At 53.4% G+C, this 15,238-nt stretch overlaps 1 protein-coding gene across 6 annotated transcripts in view; it reads right to left on the bottom strand.

The window, feature by feature from the left end:
- Window positions 1-10,576: 10,576 nt before the first annotated feature.
- The window catches only part of LOC139581790 (PDZ and LIM domain protein 7-like), a 120,523-nt gene continuing 115,861 nt past the window's right edge, over window positions 10,577-15,238 (bottom strand). For 5 of the 6 annotated variants that reach the window (XM_071411963.1, XM_071411960.1, XM_071411965.1 and 2 more), the window contains one exon: window positions 10,577-14,424. In XM_071411963.1, coding sequence (XP_071268064.1) covers window positions 14,338-14,424 — 87 coding nt within the window. In that variant the 3' untranslated portion in view covers window positions 10,577-14,337. The remainder of the gene's footprint in view (window positions 14,425-15,238) is intronic. The other variant, XR_011676281.1, reaches the window with a different exon arrangement.

Below are 15,238 nucleotides of genomic sequence, written 5' to 3'. Positions count from 1 at the left end.
TACGGTGGCCCTAAGGGGGAGACCATGACTAGGGAGGAAGTACGGTGGCCCTAAGGGGGAGATCATGACTAGGGAGGAGGTACGGTGGCCCTAAGGGGGAGATCATGACTAGGGAGGAGGTACGGTGGCCCTAAGGGGGAGATCATGACTAGGGAGGAGGTACGGTGGCCCTAAGGGGGAGACCATGACTAGGGAGGAGGTACGGTGACCCTAAGGGGGAGACCATGACTAGGGAGGAGGTACGGTGGCCCTAAGGGGGAAGGGAGATCATGACTAGGGAGGAGGTACGGTGGCCCTAAGGGGGAGGGGAGACCATGACTAGGGAGGAGGTACGGTGGTCCTAAGGGGGATATCATGACTAGAGAGGAGGTATGGTGGTCCTAAGGGGGAGATCATGACTAGGGAGGAGGTACGGTGGCCCTAAGGGGGAGATCATGACTAGAGAGGAGGTACGGTGGTCCTAAGGGGGAGATCATGACTAGGGAGGAGGTACGGTGGTCCTAAGGGGGAGGGGAGATCATGACTAGGGAGGAGGAACGGTGGTCCTAAGGGGGAGATCATGACTAGAGAGGAGGTACGGTGGCCCTAAGGGGGAGGGGAGACCATGACTAGGGAGGAGGTACGGTGGCCCTAAGGGGGAGATCATGACTAGGGAGGAGGTACGGTGGTCCTAAGGGGGAGACCATGACTAGGGAGGAGGTACGGTGGTCCTAATGGGGAGACCATGACTAGGGAGGAGGTACGGTGGTCCTAAGGGGGAGGGGAGATCATGACTAGGGAGGAGGTACAGTGGTCCTAAGAGGGAGGGGAGATCATGACTAGGGAGGAGGTACAGTGGTCCTAAGGGGGAGATCATGACTAGAAAGGAGGTACGGTGGCCCTAAGGGGGAGATCATGACTAGGGAGGAGGTACGGTGGTCCTAAGGGGGAGATCATGACTAGAAAGGAGGTACGGTGGCCCTAAGGGGGAGATCATGACTAGGGAGGAGGTACGGTGGCCCTAAGGGGGAGGGGAGACCATGACTAGGGAGGAGGTACGGTGGTCCTAAGGGGGATATCATGACTAGGGAGGAGGTACGGTGGTCCTAAGGGGGAGGGGAGACCATGACTAGGGAGGAGGTACAGTGATCCTAAGGGGGAGACCATGACTAGGGAGGAGGAACGGTGGCCCTAAGGGGGAGGGAAGATCATGACTAGGGAGGAGGTACGGTGGTCCTAAGGGGGAGGGGAGACCATGACTAGGGAGGAGGAACGGTGGTCCTAAGGGGGAGGGGAGACCATGACTAGGGAGGAGGAACGGTGGTCCTAAGGGGGAGGGGAGATCATGACTAGGGAGGAGGTACGGTGGTCCTAAGGGGGAGGGGAGACCATGACTCGGGAGGAGGAACGGTGGTCCTAAGGGGGAGGGGAGACCATGACTAGGGAGGAGGAACGGTGGTCCTAAGGGGGAGGGGAGATCATGACTAGGGAGGAGGTACGGTGGTCCTAAGGGGGAGATCATGACTAGAGAGGAGGTACGGTGGTCCTAAGGGGGAGACCATGACTAGGGAGGAGGTACGGTGGCCCTAAGGGGGAGATCATGACTAGGGAGGAGGTACGGTGGCCCTAAGGGGGAGACCATGACTAGGGAGGAAGTACGGTGGCCCTAAGGGGGAGATCATGACTAGGGAGGAGGTACGGTGGCCCTAAGGGGGAGGGGAGATCATGACTAGGGAGGAGGTACGGTGGTCCTAAGGGGGAGATCATGACTAGGGAGGAGGTACGGTGGCCCTAAGGGGGAGTTCATGACTAGGGAGGAGGTACGGTGGCCCTAAGGGGGAGACCATGACTAGGGAGGAGGTACGGTGGCCCTAAGGGGGAGACCATGACTAGGGAGGAAGTACGGTGGCCCTAAGGGGGAGATCATGACTAGGGAGGAGGTACGGTGGCCCTAAGGGGGAGGGGAGATCATGACTAGGGAGGAGGTACGGTGGTCCTAAGGGGGAGATCATGACTAGGGAAGAGGTACGGTGGCCCTAAGGGGGAGATCATGACTAGGGAGGAGGTACGGTGGCCCTAAGGGGGAGACCATGACTAGGGAGGAGGTACGGTGACCCTAAGGGGGAGACCATGACTAGGGAGGAGGTACGGTGGCCCTAAGGGGGAAGGGAGATCATGACTAGGGAGGAGGTACGGTGGCCCTAAGGGGGAGGGGAGACCATGACTAGGGAGGAGGTACGGTGGTCCTAAGGGGGATATCATGACTAGAGAGGAGGTATGGTGGTCCTAAGGGGGAGATCATGACTAGGGAGGAGGTACGGTGGCCCTAAGGGGGAGATCATGACTAGAGAGGAGGTACGGTGGTCCTAAGGGGGAGATCATGACTAGGGAGGAGGTACGGTGGTCCTAAGGGGGAGGGGAGATCATGACTAGGGAGGAGGAACGGTGGTCCTAAGGGGGAGATCATGACTAGAGAGGAGGTACGGTGGCCCTAAGGGGGAGGGGAGACCATGACTAGGGAGGAGGTACGGTGGCCCTAAGGGGGAGATCATGACTAGGGAGGAGGTACGGTGGCCCTAAGGGGGAGGGGAGACCATGACTAGGGAGGAGGTACGGTGGTCCCAAGGGGGAGGGGAGATCATGACTAGGGAGGAGGTACAGTGGTCCTAAGAGGGAGGGGAGATCATGACTAGGGAGGAGGTACAGTGGTCCTAAGGGGGAGATCATGACTAGAAAGGAGGTACGGTGGCCCTAAGGGGGAGATCATGACTAGGGAGGAGGTACGGTGGCCCTAAGGGGGAGGGGAGACCATGACTAGGGAGGAGGTACGGTGGTCCTAAGGGGGATATCATGACTAGAGAGGAGGTACGGTGGTCCTAAGGGGGAGATCATGACTAGGGAGGAGGTACGGTGGTCCTAAGGGGGAGGGGAGACCATGACTAGGGAGGAGGTACAGTGATCCTAAGGGGGAGACCATGACAAGGGAGGAGGAACGGTGGTCCTAAGAGGGAGGGGAGATCATGACTAGGGAGGAGGTACAGTGGTCCTAAGGGGGAGATCATGACTAGAAAGGAGGTACGGTGGCCCTAAGGGGGAGATCATGACTAGGGAGGAGGTACGGTGGCCCTAAGGGGGAGGGGAGACCATGACTAGGGAGGAGGTACGGAGGTCCTAAGGGGGATATCATGACTAGAGAGGAGGTACGGTGGTCCTAAGGGGGAGATCATGACTAGGGAGGAGGTACGGTGGTCCTAAGGGGGAGGGGAGACCATGACTAGGGAGGAGGTACAGTGATCCTAAGGGGGAGACCATGACTAGGGAGGAGGAACGGTGGCCCTAAGGGGGAGGGAAGATCATGACTAGGGAGGAGGTACGGTGGTCCTAAGGGGGAGATCATGACTAGGGAGGAGGTACGGTGGCCCTAAGGGGGAGATCATGAGTAGGGAGGAGGTACGGTGGTCCTAAGGGGGAGGGGAGACCATGACTAGGGAGGAGGAACGGTGGTCCTAAGGGGGAGGGGAGACCATGACTAGGGAGGAGGAACGGTGGTCCTAAGGGGGAGGGGAGACCATGACTAGGGAGGAGGAACGGTGGTCCTAAGGGGGAGGGGAGACCATGACTAGGGAGGAGGAACGGTGGTCCTAAGGGGGAGGGGAGATCATGACTAGGGAGGAGGTAAGGTGGTCCTAAGGGGGAGATCATGACTAGAGAGGAGGTACGGTGGTCCTAAGGGGGAGACCATGACTAGGGAGGAGGTACGGTGGCCCTAAGGGGGAGATCATGACTAGGGAGGAGGTACGGTGGCCCTAATGGGGAGACCATGACTAGGGAGGAAGTACGGTGGCCCTAAGGGGGAGATCATGACTAGGGAGGAGGTACGGTGGCCCTAAGGGGGAGGGGAGATCATGACTAGGGAGGAGGTACGGTGGTCCTAAGGGGGAGATCATGACTAGGGAGGAGGTACGGTGGCCCTAAGGGGGAGATCATGACTAGGGAGGAGGTACGGTGGCCCTAAGGGGGAGACCATGACTAGGGAGGAGGTACGGTGGCCCTAAGGGGGAGACCATGACTAGGGAGGAGGTACGGTGGCCCTAAGGGGGAAGGGAGATCATGACTAGGGAGGAGGTACGGTGGCCCTAAGGGGGAGGGGAGACCATGACTAGGGAGGAGGTACGGTGGTCCTAAGGGGGATATCATGACTAGAGAGGAGGTACGGTGGTCCTAAGGGGGAGATCATGACTAGGGAGGAGGTACAGTGGCCCTAAGGGGGAGATCATGACTAGGGAGGAGGTACGGTGGCCCTAAGGGGGAGATCATGACTAGGGAGGAGGTACAGTGGTCCTAAGGGGGAGATCATGACTAGGGAGGAGGTACAGTGGCCCTAAGGGGGAGATCATGACTAGAGAGGAGGTACGGTGGCCCTAAGGGGGAGGGGAGACCATGACTAGGGAGGAGGTACGGTGGCCCTAAGGGGGAGATCATGACTAGGGAGGAGGTACGGTGGTCCTAAGGGGGAGATCATGACTAGGGAGGAGGTACGGTGGCCCTAAGGGGGAGACCATGACTAGGGAGGAAGTACGGTGGCCCTAAGGGGGAGATCATGACTAGGGAGGAGGTACGGTGGCCCTAAGGGGGAGGGGAGATCATGACTAGGGAGGAGGTACGGTGGTCCTAAGGGGGAGATCATGACTAGGGAGGAGGTACGGTGGCTCTAAGGGGGAGATCATGACTAGAGAGGAGGTACGGTGGTCCTAAGGGGGAGATCATGACTAGGGAGGAGGTACAGTGGCCCTAAGGGGGAGATCATGACTAGGGAGGAGGTACGGTGGCCCTAAGGGGGAGATCATGACTAGGGAGGAGGTACAGTGGTCCTAAGGGGGAGATCATGACTAGGGAGGAGGTACAGTGGCCCTAAGGGGGAGATCATGACTAGAGAAGAGGTACGGTGGCCCTAAGGGGGAGGGGAGACCATGACTAGGGAGGAGGTACGGTGGCCCTAAGGGGGAGATCATGACTAGGGAGGAGGTACGGTGGTCCTAAGGGGGAGATCATGACTAGGGAGGAGGTACGGTGGCCCTAAGGGGGAGACCATGACTAGGGAGGAAGTACGGTGGCCCTAAGGGGGAGATCATGACTAGGGAGGAGGTACGGTGGCCCTAAGGGGGAGATCATGACTAGGGAGGAGGTACGGTGGCCCTAAGGGGGAGATCATGACTAGGGAGGAGGTACGGTGGCCCTAAGGGGGAGACCATGACTAGGGAGGAGGTACGGTGACCCTAAGGGGGAGACCATGACTAGGGAGGAGGTACGGTGGCCCTAAGGGGGAAGGGAGATCATGACTAGGGAGGAGGTACGGTGGCCCTAAGGGGGAGGGGAGACCATGACTAGGGAGGAGGTACGGTGGTCCTAAGGGGGATATCATGACTAGAGAGGAGGTATGGTGGTCCTAAGGGGGAGATCATGACTAGGGAGGAGGTACGGTGGCCCTAAGGGGGAGATCATGACTAGAGAGGAGGTACGGTGGTCCTAAGGGGGAGATCATGACTAGGGAGGAGGTACGGTGGTCCTAAGGGGGAGGGGAGATCATGACTAGGGAGGAGGAACGGTGGTCCTAAGGGGGAGATCATGACTAGAGAGGAGGTACGGTGGCCCTAAGGGGGAGGGGAGACCATGACTAGGGAGGAGGTACGGTGGCCCTAAGGGGGAGATCATGACTAGGGAGGAGGTACGGTGGTCCTAAGGGGGAGACCATGACTAGGGAGGAGGTACGGTGGTCCTAATGGGGAGACCATGACTAGGGAGGAGGTACGGTGGTCCTAAGGGGGAGGGGAGATCATGACTAGGGAGGAGGTACAGTGGTCCTAAGAGGGAGGGGAGATCATGACTAGGGAGGAGGTACAGTGGTCCTAAGGGGGAGATCATGACTAGAAAGGAGGTACGGTGGCCCTAAGGGGGAGATCATGACTAGGGAGGAGGTACGGTGGTCCTAAGGGGGAGATCATGACTAGAAAGGAGGTACGGTGGCCCTAAGGGGGAGATCATGACTAGGGAGGAGGTACGGTGGCCCTAAGGGGGAGGGGAGACCATGACTAGGGAGGAGGTACGGTGGTCCTAAGGGGGATATCATGACTAGGGAGGAGGTACGGTGGTCCTAAGGGGGAGGGGAGACCATGACTAGGGAGGAGGTACAGTGATCCTAAGGGGGAGACCATGACTAGGGAGGAGGAACGGTGGCCCTAAGGGGGAGGGAAGATCATGACTAGGGAGGAGGTACGGTGGTCCTAAGGGGGAGGGGAGACCATGACTAGGGAGGAGGAACGGTGGTCCTAAGGGGGAGGGGAGACCATGACTAGGGAGGAGGAACGGTGGTCCTAAGGGGGAGGGGAGATCATGACTAGGGAGGAGGTACGGTGGTCCTAAGGGGGAGGGGAGACCATGACTAGGGAGGAGGAACGGTGGTCCTAAGGGGGAGGGGAGACCATGACTAGGGAGGAGGAACGGTGGTCCTAAGGGGGAGGGGAGATCATGACTAGGGAGGAGGTACGGTGGTCCTAAGGGGGAGATCATGACTAGAGAGGAGGTACGGTGGTCCTAAGGGGGAGACCATGACTAGGGAGGAGGTACGGTGGCCCTAAGGGGGAGATCATGACTAGGGAGGAGGTACGGTGGCCCTAAGGGGGAGACCATGACTAGGGAGGAAGTACGGTGGCCCTAAGGGGGAGATCATGACTAGGGAGGAGGTACGGTGGCCCTAAGGGGGAGGGGAGATCATGACTAGGGAGGAGGTACGGTGGTCCTAAGGGGGAGATCATGACTAGGGAGGAGGTACGGTGGCCCTAAGGGGGAGTTCATGACTAGGGAGGAGGTACGGTGGCCCTAAGGGGGAGACCATGACTAGGGAGGAGGTACGGTGGCCCTAAGGGGGAGACCATGACTAGGGAGGAAGTACGGTGGCCCTAAGGGGGAGATCATGACTAGGGAGGAGGTACGGTGGCCCTAAGGGGGAGGGGAGATCATGACTAGGGAGGAGGTACGGTGGTCCTAAGGGGGAGATCATGACTAGGGAAGAGGTACGGTGGCCCTAAGGGGGAGATCATGACTAGGGAGGAGGTACGGTGGCCCTAAGGGGGAGACCATGACTAGGGAGGAGGTACGGTGACCCTAAGGGGGAGACCATGACTAGGGAGGAGGTACGGTGGCCCTAAGGGGGAAGGGAGATCATGACTAGGGAGGAGGTACGGTGGCCCTAAGGGGGAGGGGAGACCATGACTAGGGAGGAGGTACGGTGGTCCTAAGGGGGATATCATGACTAGAGAGGAGGTATGGTGGTCCTAAGGGGGAGATCATGACTAGGGAGGAGGTACGGTGGCCCTAAGGGGGAGATCATGACTAGAGAGGAGGTACGGTGGTCCTAAGGGGGAGATCATGACTAGGGAGGAGGTACGGTGGTCCTAAGGGGGAGGGGAGATCATGACTAGGGAGGAGGAACGGTGGTCCTAAGGGGGAGATCATGACTAGAGAGGAGGTACGGTGGCCCTAAGGGGGAGGGGAGACCATGACTAGGGAGGAGGTACGGTGGCCCTAAGGGGGAGATCATGACTAGGGAGGAGGTACGGTGGTCCTAAGGGGGAGACCATGACTAGGGAGGAGGTACGGTGGTCCTAATGGGGAGACCATGACTAGGGAGGAGGTACGGTGGTCCTAAGGGGGAGGGGAGATCATGACTAGGGAGGAGGTACAGTGGTCCTAAGAGGGAGGGGAGATCATGACTAGGGAGGAGGTACAGTGGTCCTAAGGGGGAGATCATGACTAGAAAGGAGGTACGGTGGCCCTAAGGGGGAGATCATGACTAAGGAGGAGGTACGGTGGTCCTAAGGGGGAGATCATGACTAGAAAGGAGGTACGGTGGCCCTAAGGGGGAGATCATGACTAGGGAGGAGGTACGGTGGCCCTAAGGGGGAGGGGAGACCATGACTAGGGAGGAGGTACGGTGGTCCTAAGGGGGAGATCATGACTAGAGAGGAGGTACGGTGGTCCTAAGGGGGAGATCATGACTAGGGAGGAGGTACGGTGGTCCTAAGGGGGAGGGGAGACCATGACGAGGGAGGAGGTACAGTGGTCCTAAGGGGGAGACCATGACTAGGGAGGAGGAACGGTGGCCCTAAGGGGGAGGGAAGATCATGACTAGGGAGGAGGTACGGTGGTCCTAAGGGGGAGGGGAGACCATGACTAGGGAGGAGGAACGGTGGTCCTAAGGGGGAGGGGAGACCATGACTAGGGAGGAGGAACGGTGGTCCTAAGGGGGAGGGGAGATCATGACTAGGGAGGAGGTACGGTGGTCCTAAGGGGGAGGGGAGACCATGACTAGGGAGGAGGAACGGTGGTCCTAAGGGGGAGGGGAGACCATGACTAGGGAGGAGGAACGGTGGTCCTAAGGGGGAGGGGAGATCATGACTAGGGAGGAGGTACGGTGGTCCTAAGGGGGAGATCATGACTAGAGAGGAGGTACGGTGGTCCTAAGGGGGAGACCATGACTAGGGAGGAGGTACGGTGGCCCTAAGGGGGAGATCATGACTAGGGAGGAGGTACGGTGGCCCTAAGGGGGAGACCATGACTAGGGAGGAAGTACGGTGGCCCTAAGGGGGAGATCATGACTAGGGAGGAGGTACGGTGGCCCTAAGGGGGAGGGGAGATCATGACTAGGGAGGAGGTACGGTGGTCCTAAGGGGGAGATCATGACTAGGGAGGAGGTACGGTGGCCCTAAGGGGGAGTTCATGACTAGGGAGGAGGTACGGTGGCCCTAAGGGGGAGACCATGACTAGGGAGGAGGTACGGTGGCCCTAAGGGGGAGACCATGACTAGGGAGGAGGTACGGTGGCCCTAAGGGGGAAGGGAGATCATGACTAGGGAGGAGGTACGGTGGCCCTAAGGGGGAGGGGAGACCATGACTAGGGAGGAGGTACGGTGGTCCTAAGGGGGATATCATGACTAGAGAGGAGGTACGGTGGTCCTAAGGGGGAGATCATGACTAGGGAGGAGGTACAGTGGCCCTAAGGGGGAGATCATGACTAGGGAGGAGGTACGGTGGCCCTAAGGGGGAGATCATGACTAGGGAGGAGGTACAGTGGTCCTAAGGGGGAGATCATGACTAGGGAGGAGGTACAGTGGCCCTAAGGGGGAGATCATGACTAGAGAGGAGGTACGGTGGCCCTAAGGGGGAGGGGAGACCATGACTAGGGAGGAGGTACGGTGGCCCTAAGGGGGAGATCATGACTAGGGAGGAGGTACGGTGGTCCTAAGGGGGAGATCATGACTAGGGAGGAGGTACGGTGGCCCTAAGGGGGAGACCATGACTAGGGAGGAAGTACGGTGGCCCTAAGGGGGAGATCATGACTAGGGAGGAGGTACGGTGGCCCTAAGGGGGAGGAGAGATCATGACTAGGGAGGAGGTACGGTGGCCCTAAGGGGGAGATCATGACTGGAGAGGAGGTACGGTGGTCCTAAGGGGGAGATCATGACTAGGGAGGAGGTACAGTGGCCCTAAGGGGGAGATCATGACTAGGGAGGAGGTACGGTGGCCCTAAGGGGGAGATCATGACTAGGGAGGAGGTACAGTGGTCCTAAGGGGGAGATCATGACTAGGGAGGAGGTACAGTGGCCCTAAGGGGGAGATCATGACTAGAGAGGAGGTACGGTGGCCCTAAGGGGGAGGGGAGACCATGACTAGGGAGGAGGTACGGTGGCCCTAAGGGGGAGATCATGACTAGGGAGGAGGTACGGTGGTCCTAAGGGGGAGATCATGACTAGGGAGGAGGTACGGTGGCCCTAAGGGGGAGACCATGACTAGGGAGGAAGTACGGTGGCCCTAAGGGGGAGATCATGACTAGGGAGGAGGTACGGTGGCCCTAAGGGGGAGGGGAGATCATGACTAGGGAGGAGGTACGGTGGTCCTAAGGGGGAGATCATGACTAGGGAGGAGGTACAGTGGTCCTAAGGGGGAGATCATGACTAGAAAGGAGGTACGGTGGCCCTAAGGGGGAGATCATGACTAGGGAGGAGGTACGGTGGTCCTAAGGGGGAGATCATGACTAGAAAGGAGGTACAGTGGCCCTAAGGGGGAGATCATGACTAGGGAGGAGGTACGGTGGCCCTAAGGGGGAGGGGAGACCATGACTAGGGAGGAGGTACGGTGGTCCTAAGGGGGATATCATGACTAGAGAGGAGGTACGGTGGTCCTAAGGGGGAGGGGAGACCATGACTAGGGAGGAGGTACAGTGATCCTAAGGGGGAGACCATGACTAGGGAGGAGGAACGGTGGCCCTAAGGGGGAGGGAAGATCATGACTAGGGAGGAGGTACGGTGGCCCTAAGGGGGAGGGGAGACCATGACTAGGGAGGAGGTACGGTGGCCCTAAGGGGGAGACCATGACTAGGGAGGAGGAACGGTGGCCCTAAGACCCACTTTGAAAGCTACTTTGCCCTTTAGGGCAACTGTAAATAGGTGCTGGGGGTTCGATTTGTGTATTTGAGGGTTAGGTCATTTTTTAACATTAAACTAATACTGGATGCATGGAGACAAAGAAAAATGAAAAGAGAGTATGGAAGAACGCAGACATTTTTTATTGATTAACTGGTTTTAATACCAAAATACAGCTCCTCTATCAAGGATATGAATTATTATGCTGAAAACATCTCTAGCGTGAACACTGAATACAGCAGTTTTTCCTGCATTTAAGAATGATTGTAAAGCTCAGTGTGTAAAGGAGGCACTTGGTATACGATACTTTAATACAAAACAAATAGTAAAATACATATATATTTGTTAGTATTCTATTATTATAATGCTATTGTTCTTGGAGCAGAGGTTGACGTCATGACATCACGTGTACAAAAGTAGGAATGAGCATATATCAGAAGTGAACTAATCGTACTAGTCAGCGAACACAGTACGTTACAAAATCATTTGGTTTCAAAACACACCGTTCTTTCAAACACACCCATCAAATAACTACACTGAACAAAAATATAAATGCAACATGTAAAGTGTTGGTCCCAGGTTTCATGAGCTGATATAAAAGATCCCAGAAATGTTCCATTCGCACAAAAAAGCTTCTCTCTCTCAAACTGTGTGCACAAATTTGTTGACATCCCTGTTACTGAACATTTCTCTTTTGCCAAGATAATCCATCCACCTGACAGGTGTGGCATATCAATAAGCTGCTGAAAACAGCATGATCATTACATAGGTGCACCTTGTGCTGGGGACAATAAAAGGCCACTCTAAAATGCAGTTTTGTCACACAACACAATGCCACAGTTGTCTACGTTTTGAGGGAGTGTGCAATTGGCATGTTGACTGCAGTAATGTCCACCAGAGCTGTTGCCAGAGAATTGAATGTTAATTTCTCAACCATAAGCTGCCTCCAATGTCGTTTTAGAGAATTTGTCAGTACGTCCAACCAGCCAACCACGCCAGCTCAGGACCTCCACATCCGGTTTCTTCACCTGCGGGATCGTCTGACACCATCCACCCTGACAGCTGATGAAACTTTGGAATATTTGTCTTTAATTAAGCCCTTTTGTGGCTGGGCCTGGCTCCCCAATGGGTGGGCCTATGCCCTCCCAGGCCCAAACAAGGCTGCGCCCCTGCCCAGTCATGTGAAATCCATAGATTAGGGCCAAATTAATTTATTTCAATTGACTGATTTCCTTCTATGAACTGTAACTCAGTAAAATCTTTAAAATTGTTGCATGTGTTATTTATATTTTTGTTCAGTGTACTTACAGGTCTCTTGTGAGACATGAGCTCTATTCAACGTGTGGTTTGAAGCTTTACAGAAGGCGCGCTCTGAATGAGCCGACATCATTTACCAGGAATGCAGTCTCCGCCAACGCGGGAACATTTAAATGTCAATCACGCTCTAATGCTGAACTTCCGTGATTAGGATTGAATAGAACCCTAGACCATACAGTATTTGGTCCAATACATACAGTCACTTGTGTAGAATGACTACAAATCCCAGGACAACACAATGACTACAAATCCCAGGACAACAAAATGACTACAAATCGCAGGACAACACATTGAATACAAATCCCAGGACAACAAAATGACTACAAATCCCAGGACAACAAAATGACTACAAATCCCAGGACAACAAAATGACTACAAATTCCAGGACAACACATTGACTACAAATCCCAGGACAACACAACGACTACAAATCCCAGTACAACAAAATGACTACAAATCCCTTCACACAGTTGGGGTCGATTCCAACTGAATTTAGAACATTTCTAGAATATAATTGGCTATGAGATTATTCTCCATTCAAGAGCTACAGTTTACTTCCATAGTTTAAACTGGATTTGACCCCCAGCCCTGTAAACATACTTTATTTCCATATAGCGAACATTGATAAAACGTTTCTTCAAAACGCTACTCCATTTTTATGATGTACTATTCTGATTTACATTAACCAATTCAAAAACATAGCTGACGTCAAGTGATGCATTCTGGGTCCCTGGGGTCAATATGGAGTGTTCTACAGTTTTTATAGTGACTAGTGCAATGTGGGCTGTGTCCCAAAGGACAGCCCTATTTCATTTATAGTGCACTACTTTTTGACCAGAGCCCATACAAATTAGTGCACTACATAAGGAATAGGGTGCGCCATTTGGAACGCACACAGGGAGTGTATTACAGTAAGTACAGTAACTAGTTCCTCATGACTGAGTTCCTATTACCTTAATTACTGCAGTAAGGTTGCCCCGTACATTACCTTAAGTACTGGAGTAAGGTTGCCCCGTGCATTACCTTAATTACTGGAGTAAGGTTGCCCCGTACATTACCTTAAGTACTGGAGTAAGGTTGCCCCGTACATTACCTTAAGTACTGGAGTAAGGTTGCCCCGTACATTACCTTAAGTACTGGAGAAAGGTTGCCCCGTACATTACCTTAAGTACTGGAGTAAGGTTGCCCCGTACATTACCTTAAGTACTGGAGTAAGGTTGCCCCGTACATTACCTTAATTACGGGAGTAAGGTTGCCCCGTACATTACCTTAAGTACTGGAGTAAGGTTGCCCCGTACATTACCTTAATTACGGGAGTAAGGTTGCCCCGTACATTACCTTAAGTACTGGAGTAAGGTTGCCCCGTACATTACCTTAAGTACTGGAGTAAGGTTGCCCCGTACATTACCTTAATTACGGGAGTAAGGTTGCCCCGTACATTACCTTAAGTACTGGAGTAAGGTTGCCCCGTACATTACCTTAATTACGGGAGTAAGGTTGCCCCGTACATTACCTTAAGTACTGGAGTAAGGTTGCCCCGTACATTACCTTAATTACGGGAGTAAGGTTGCCCCGTACATTACCTTAAGTACTGGAGTAAGGTTGCCCCGTACATTACCTTAAGTACTGGAGTAAGGTTGCCCCGTACATTACCTTAAGTACTGGAGTAAGGTTGCCCCGTACATTACCTTAATTACGGGAGTAAGGTTGCCCCGTACATTACCTTAAGTACTGGAGTAAGGTTGCCCCGTACATTACCTTAAGTACTGGAGTAAGGTTGCCCCGTACATTACCTTAATTACGGGAGTAAGGTTGCCCCGTACATTACCTTAAGTACTGGAGTAAGGTTGCCCCGTACATTACCTTAAGTAGTGCAGTAAAAAAGGGGTGCCGAACAGACCAGAGACTAGGAGGGTACTTTAAATGAAGACGGTGGTTCACTGATAGTTAAATGTAACATCTTAGAAAATGACACACTAAATGGTTGGTTCAACTTCAAAAAAGGCACTTGAAAGTGAAATGAACGAGGTTGAGATTAGAAGGGTCCTAAAGAGTGATATTTTACCGGACTAATAGGCCCAAACACAGTTGACTTCACACACTGGAGTAAAGGATGCCTTGTGAACAACATGTGGTTAAGCATCACAGAGGGAGAATGACGAATATATTCACTGACAATATACACGAGATAGAGAAGAGAAGGCTTGAAATGACTCCGTTTGTAATAACACTACACACGGTACTAAAAAATGTCTCACTTCGTTATACCATTACATATGATACTAGAGTAACCTGCTATGAGTAACAGCAGTAGAGAAACTAGGCAGTTGACATTACATTCCTTTAGCTCTTAGTGAAGGCAGACAGTACAGGAGGCCTTTAGAAAGTCCAGGGATTAGAGGTTGAAGGATGAGGAACAGTTGAACTGCAGCTGAGCGATAGTGAGGATCTGATGCTGTCTGGTTTGCAGTGGACAGTGGAGAGTAACTGCCACCGTACAGGTCTTCAGGGCTCAGAGAACGGTGAGGGCTTCCTGTCCCCTCTGAACCACCTCTCTCTCCCTCTCAGACGAGAGCGAAGCCATGACCTTTACACAGCGGCTTATCCTTCTTAGAGTAGAACGTCTTTCCTTCCAGGTTGATCTGGCAGAACTGGGATGGAGAGAGAGAGAGAGAGGGAGACGGAGGAGGGAGAAAGGCAGGGGGTTAGGTGAGATAAGAAAGAGAGACAGCGAGCTAGAGAGAGAGACAGCGAGAGAGAGAGAGAGAGAGAGAGAGAGAGAGAGAGAGAGAGAGAGAGAGAGAGAGAGAGAGAGAGAGAGAGAGAGAGAGAGAGAGAGAAAGAAAGAGACAGAGAGAGGTAGAGACAGAAGTGCATTTCCTACTACACTGTGACAAATACTCAGACCTAAGAGCATATTTCTTTCCCAAAATTATAATTCAATACAAAGAATTTGAAACTATAAAAGATGAAGAAAAATTCAAATATTTATTGGGTGAAAAGCCAAAATGTGCAGTTTTGGCAGCCAAATATGTGTCCTCCTGCCACAGCCTGAGGGACAGCCAGTGAAAAATGCAAAGTAATGTTGATAATATTTCCCATTTAGCTTAGTTTTGTTTTGTCTTTCGTACCAGGTCATGTGTCTTCTCAGTCATGTTGACACTGGTCTACTACTGTTGCTTTAAATGTATTGTTGTTCTGATTAATATTGTTGTTGTAGCTGTTATTAATGGTAATCCCATGTCCACTACTACTATTATTATTGCTGTTAATCCCACCATTTATTTATATATAAATATATATATATTTTGTGTATATATATACATATATATTTTATTTAAATTTTTCGATATGTATACTTTGACAATGTAAGTAATAATAACTTGCCATGTCAATAAAGTCAATTGAATTGAATTGAATTGAGAGAGAGAGTGACAAGGAGCTAGAGAGAACTAGAGAGAGAGC

This window comes from Salvelinus alpinus, chromosome 7, assembly GCF_045679555.1.
Source record: "Salvelinus alpinus chromosome 7, SLU_Salpinus.1, whole genome shotgun sequence".
Lineage (NCBI taxonomy): Eukaryota > Metazoa > Chordata > Actinopteri > Salmoniformes > Salmonidae > Salvelinus > Salvelinus alpinus.
The sequence above is the reverse complement of the archived record's forward strand: the minus strand, read 5'-3'. Positions and strand labels throughout refer to the sequence as shown.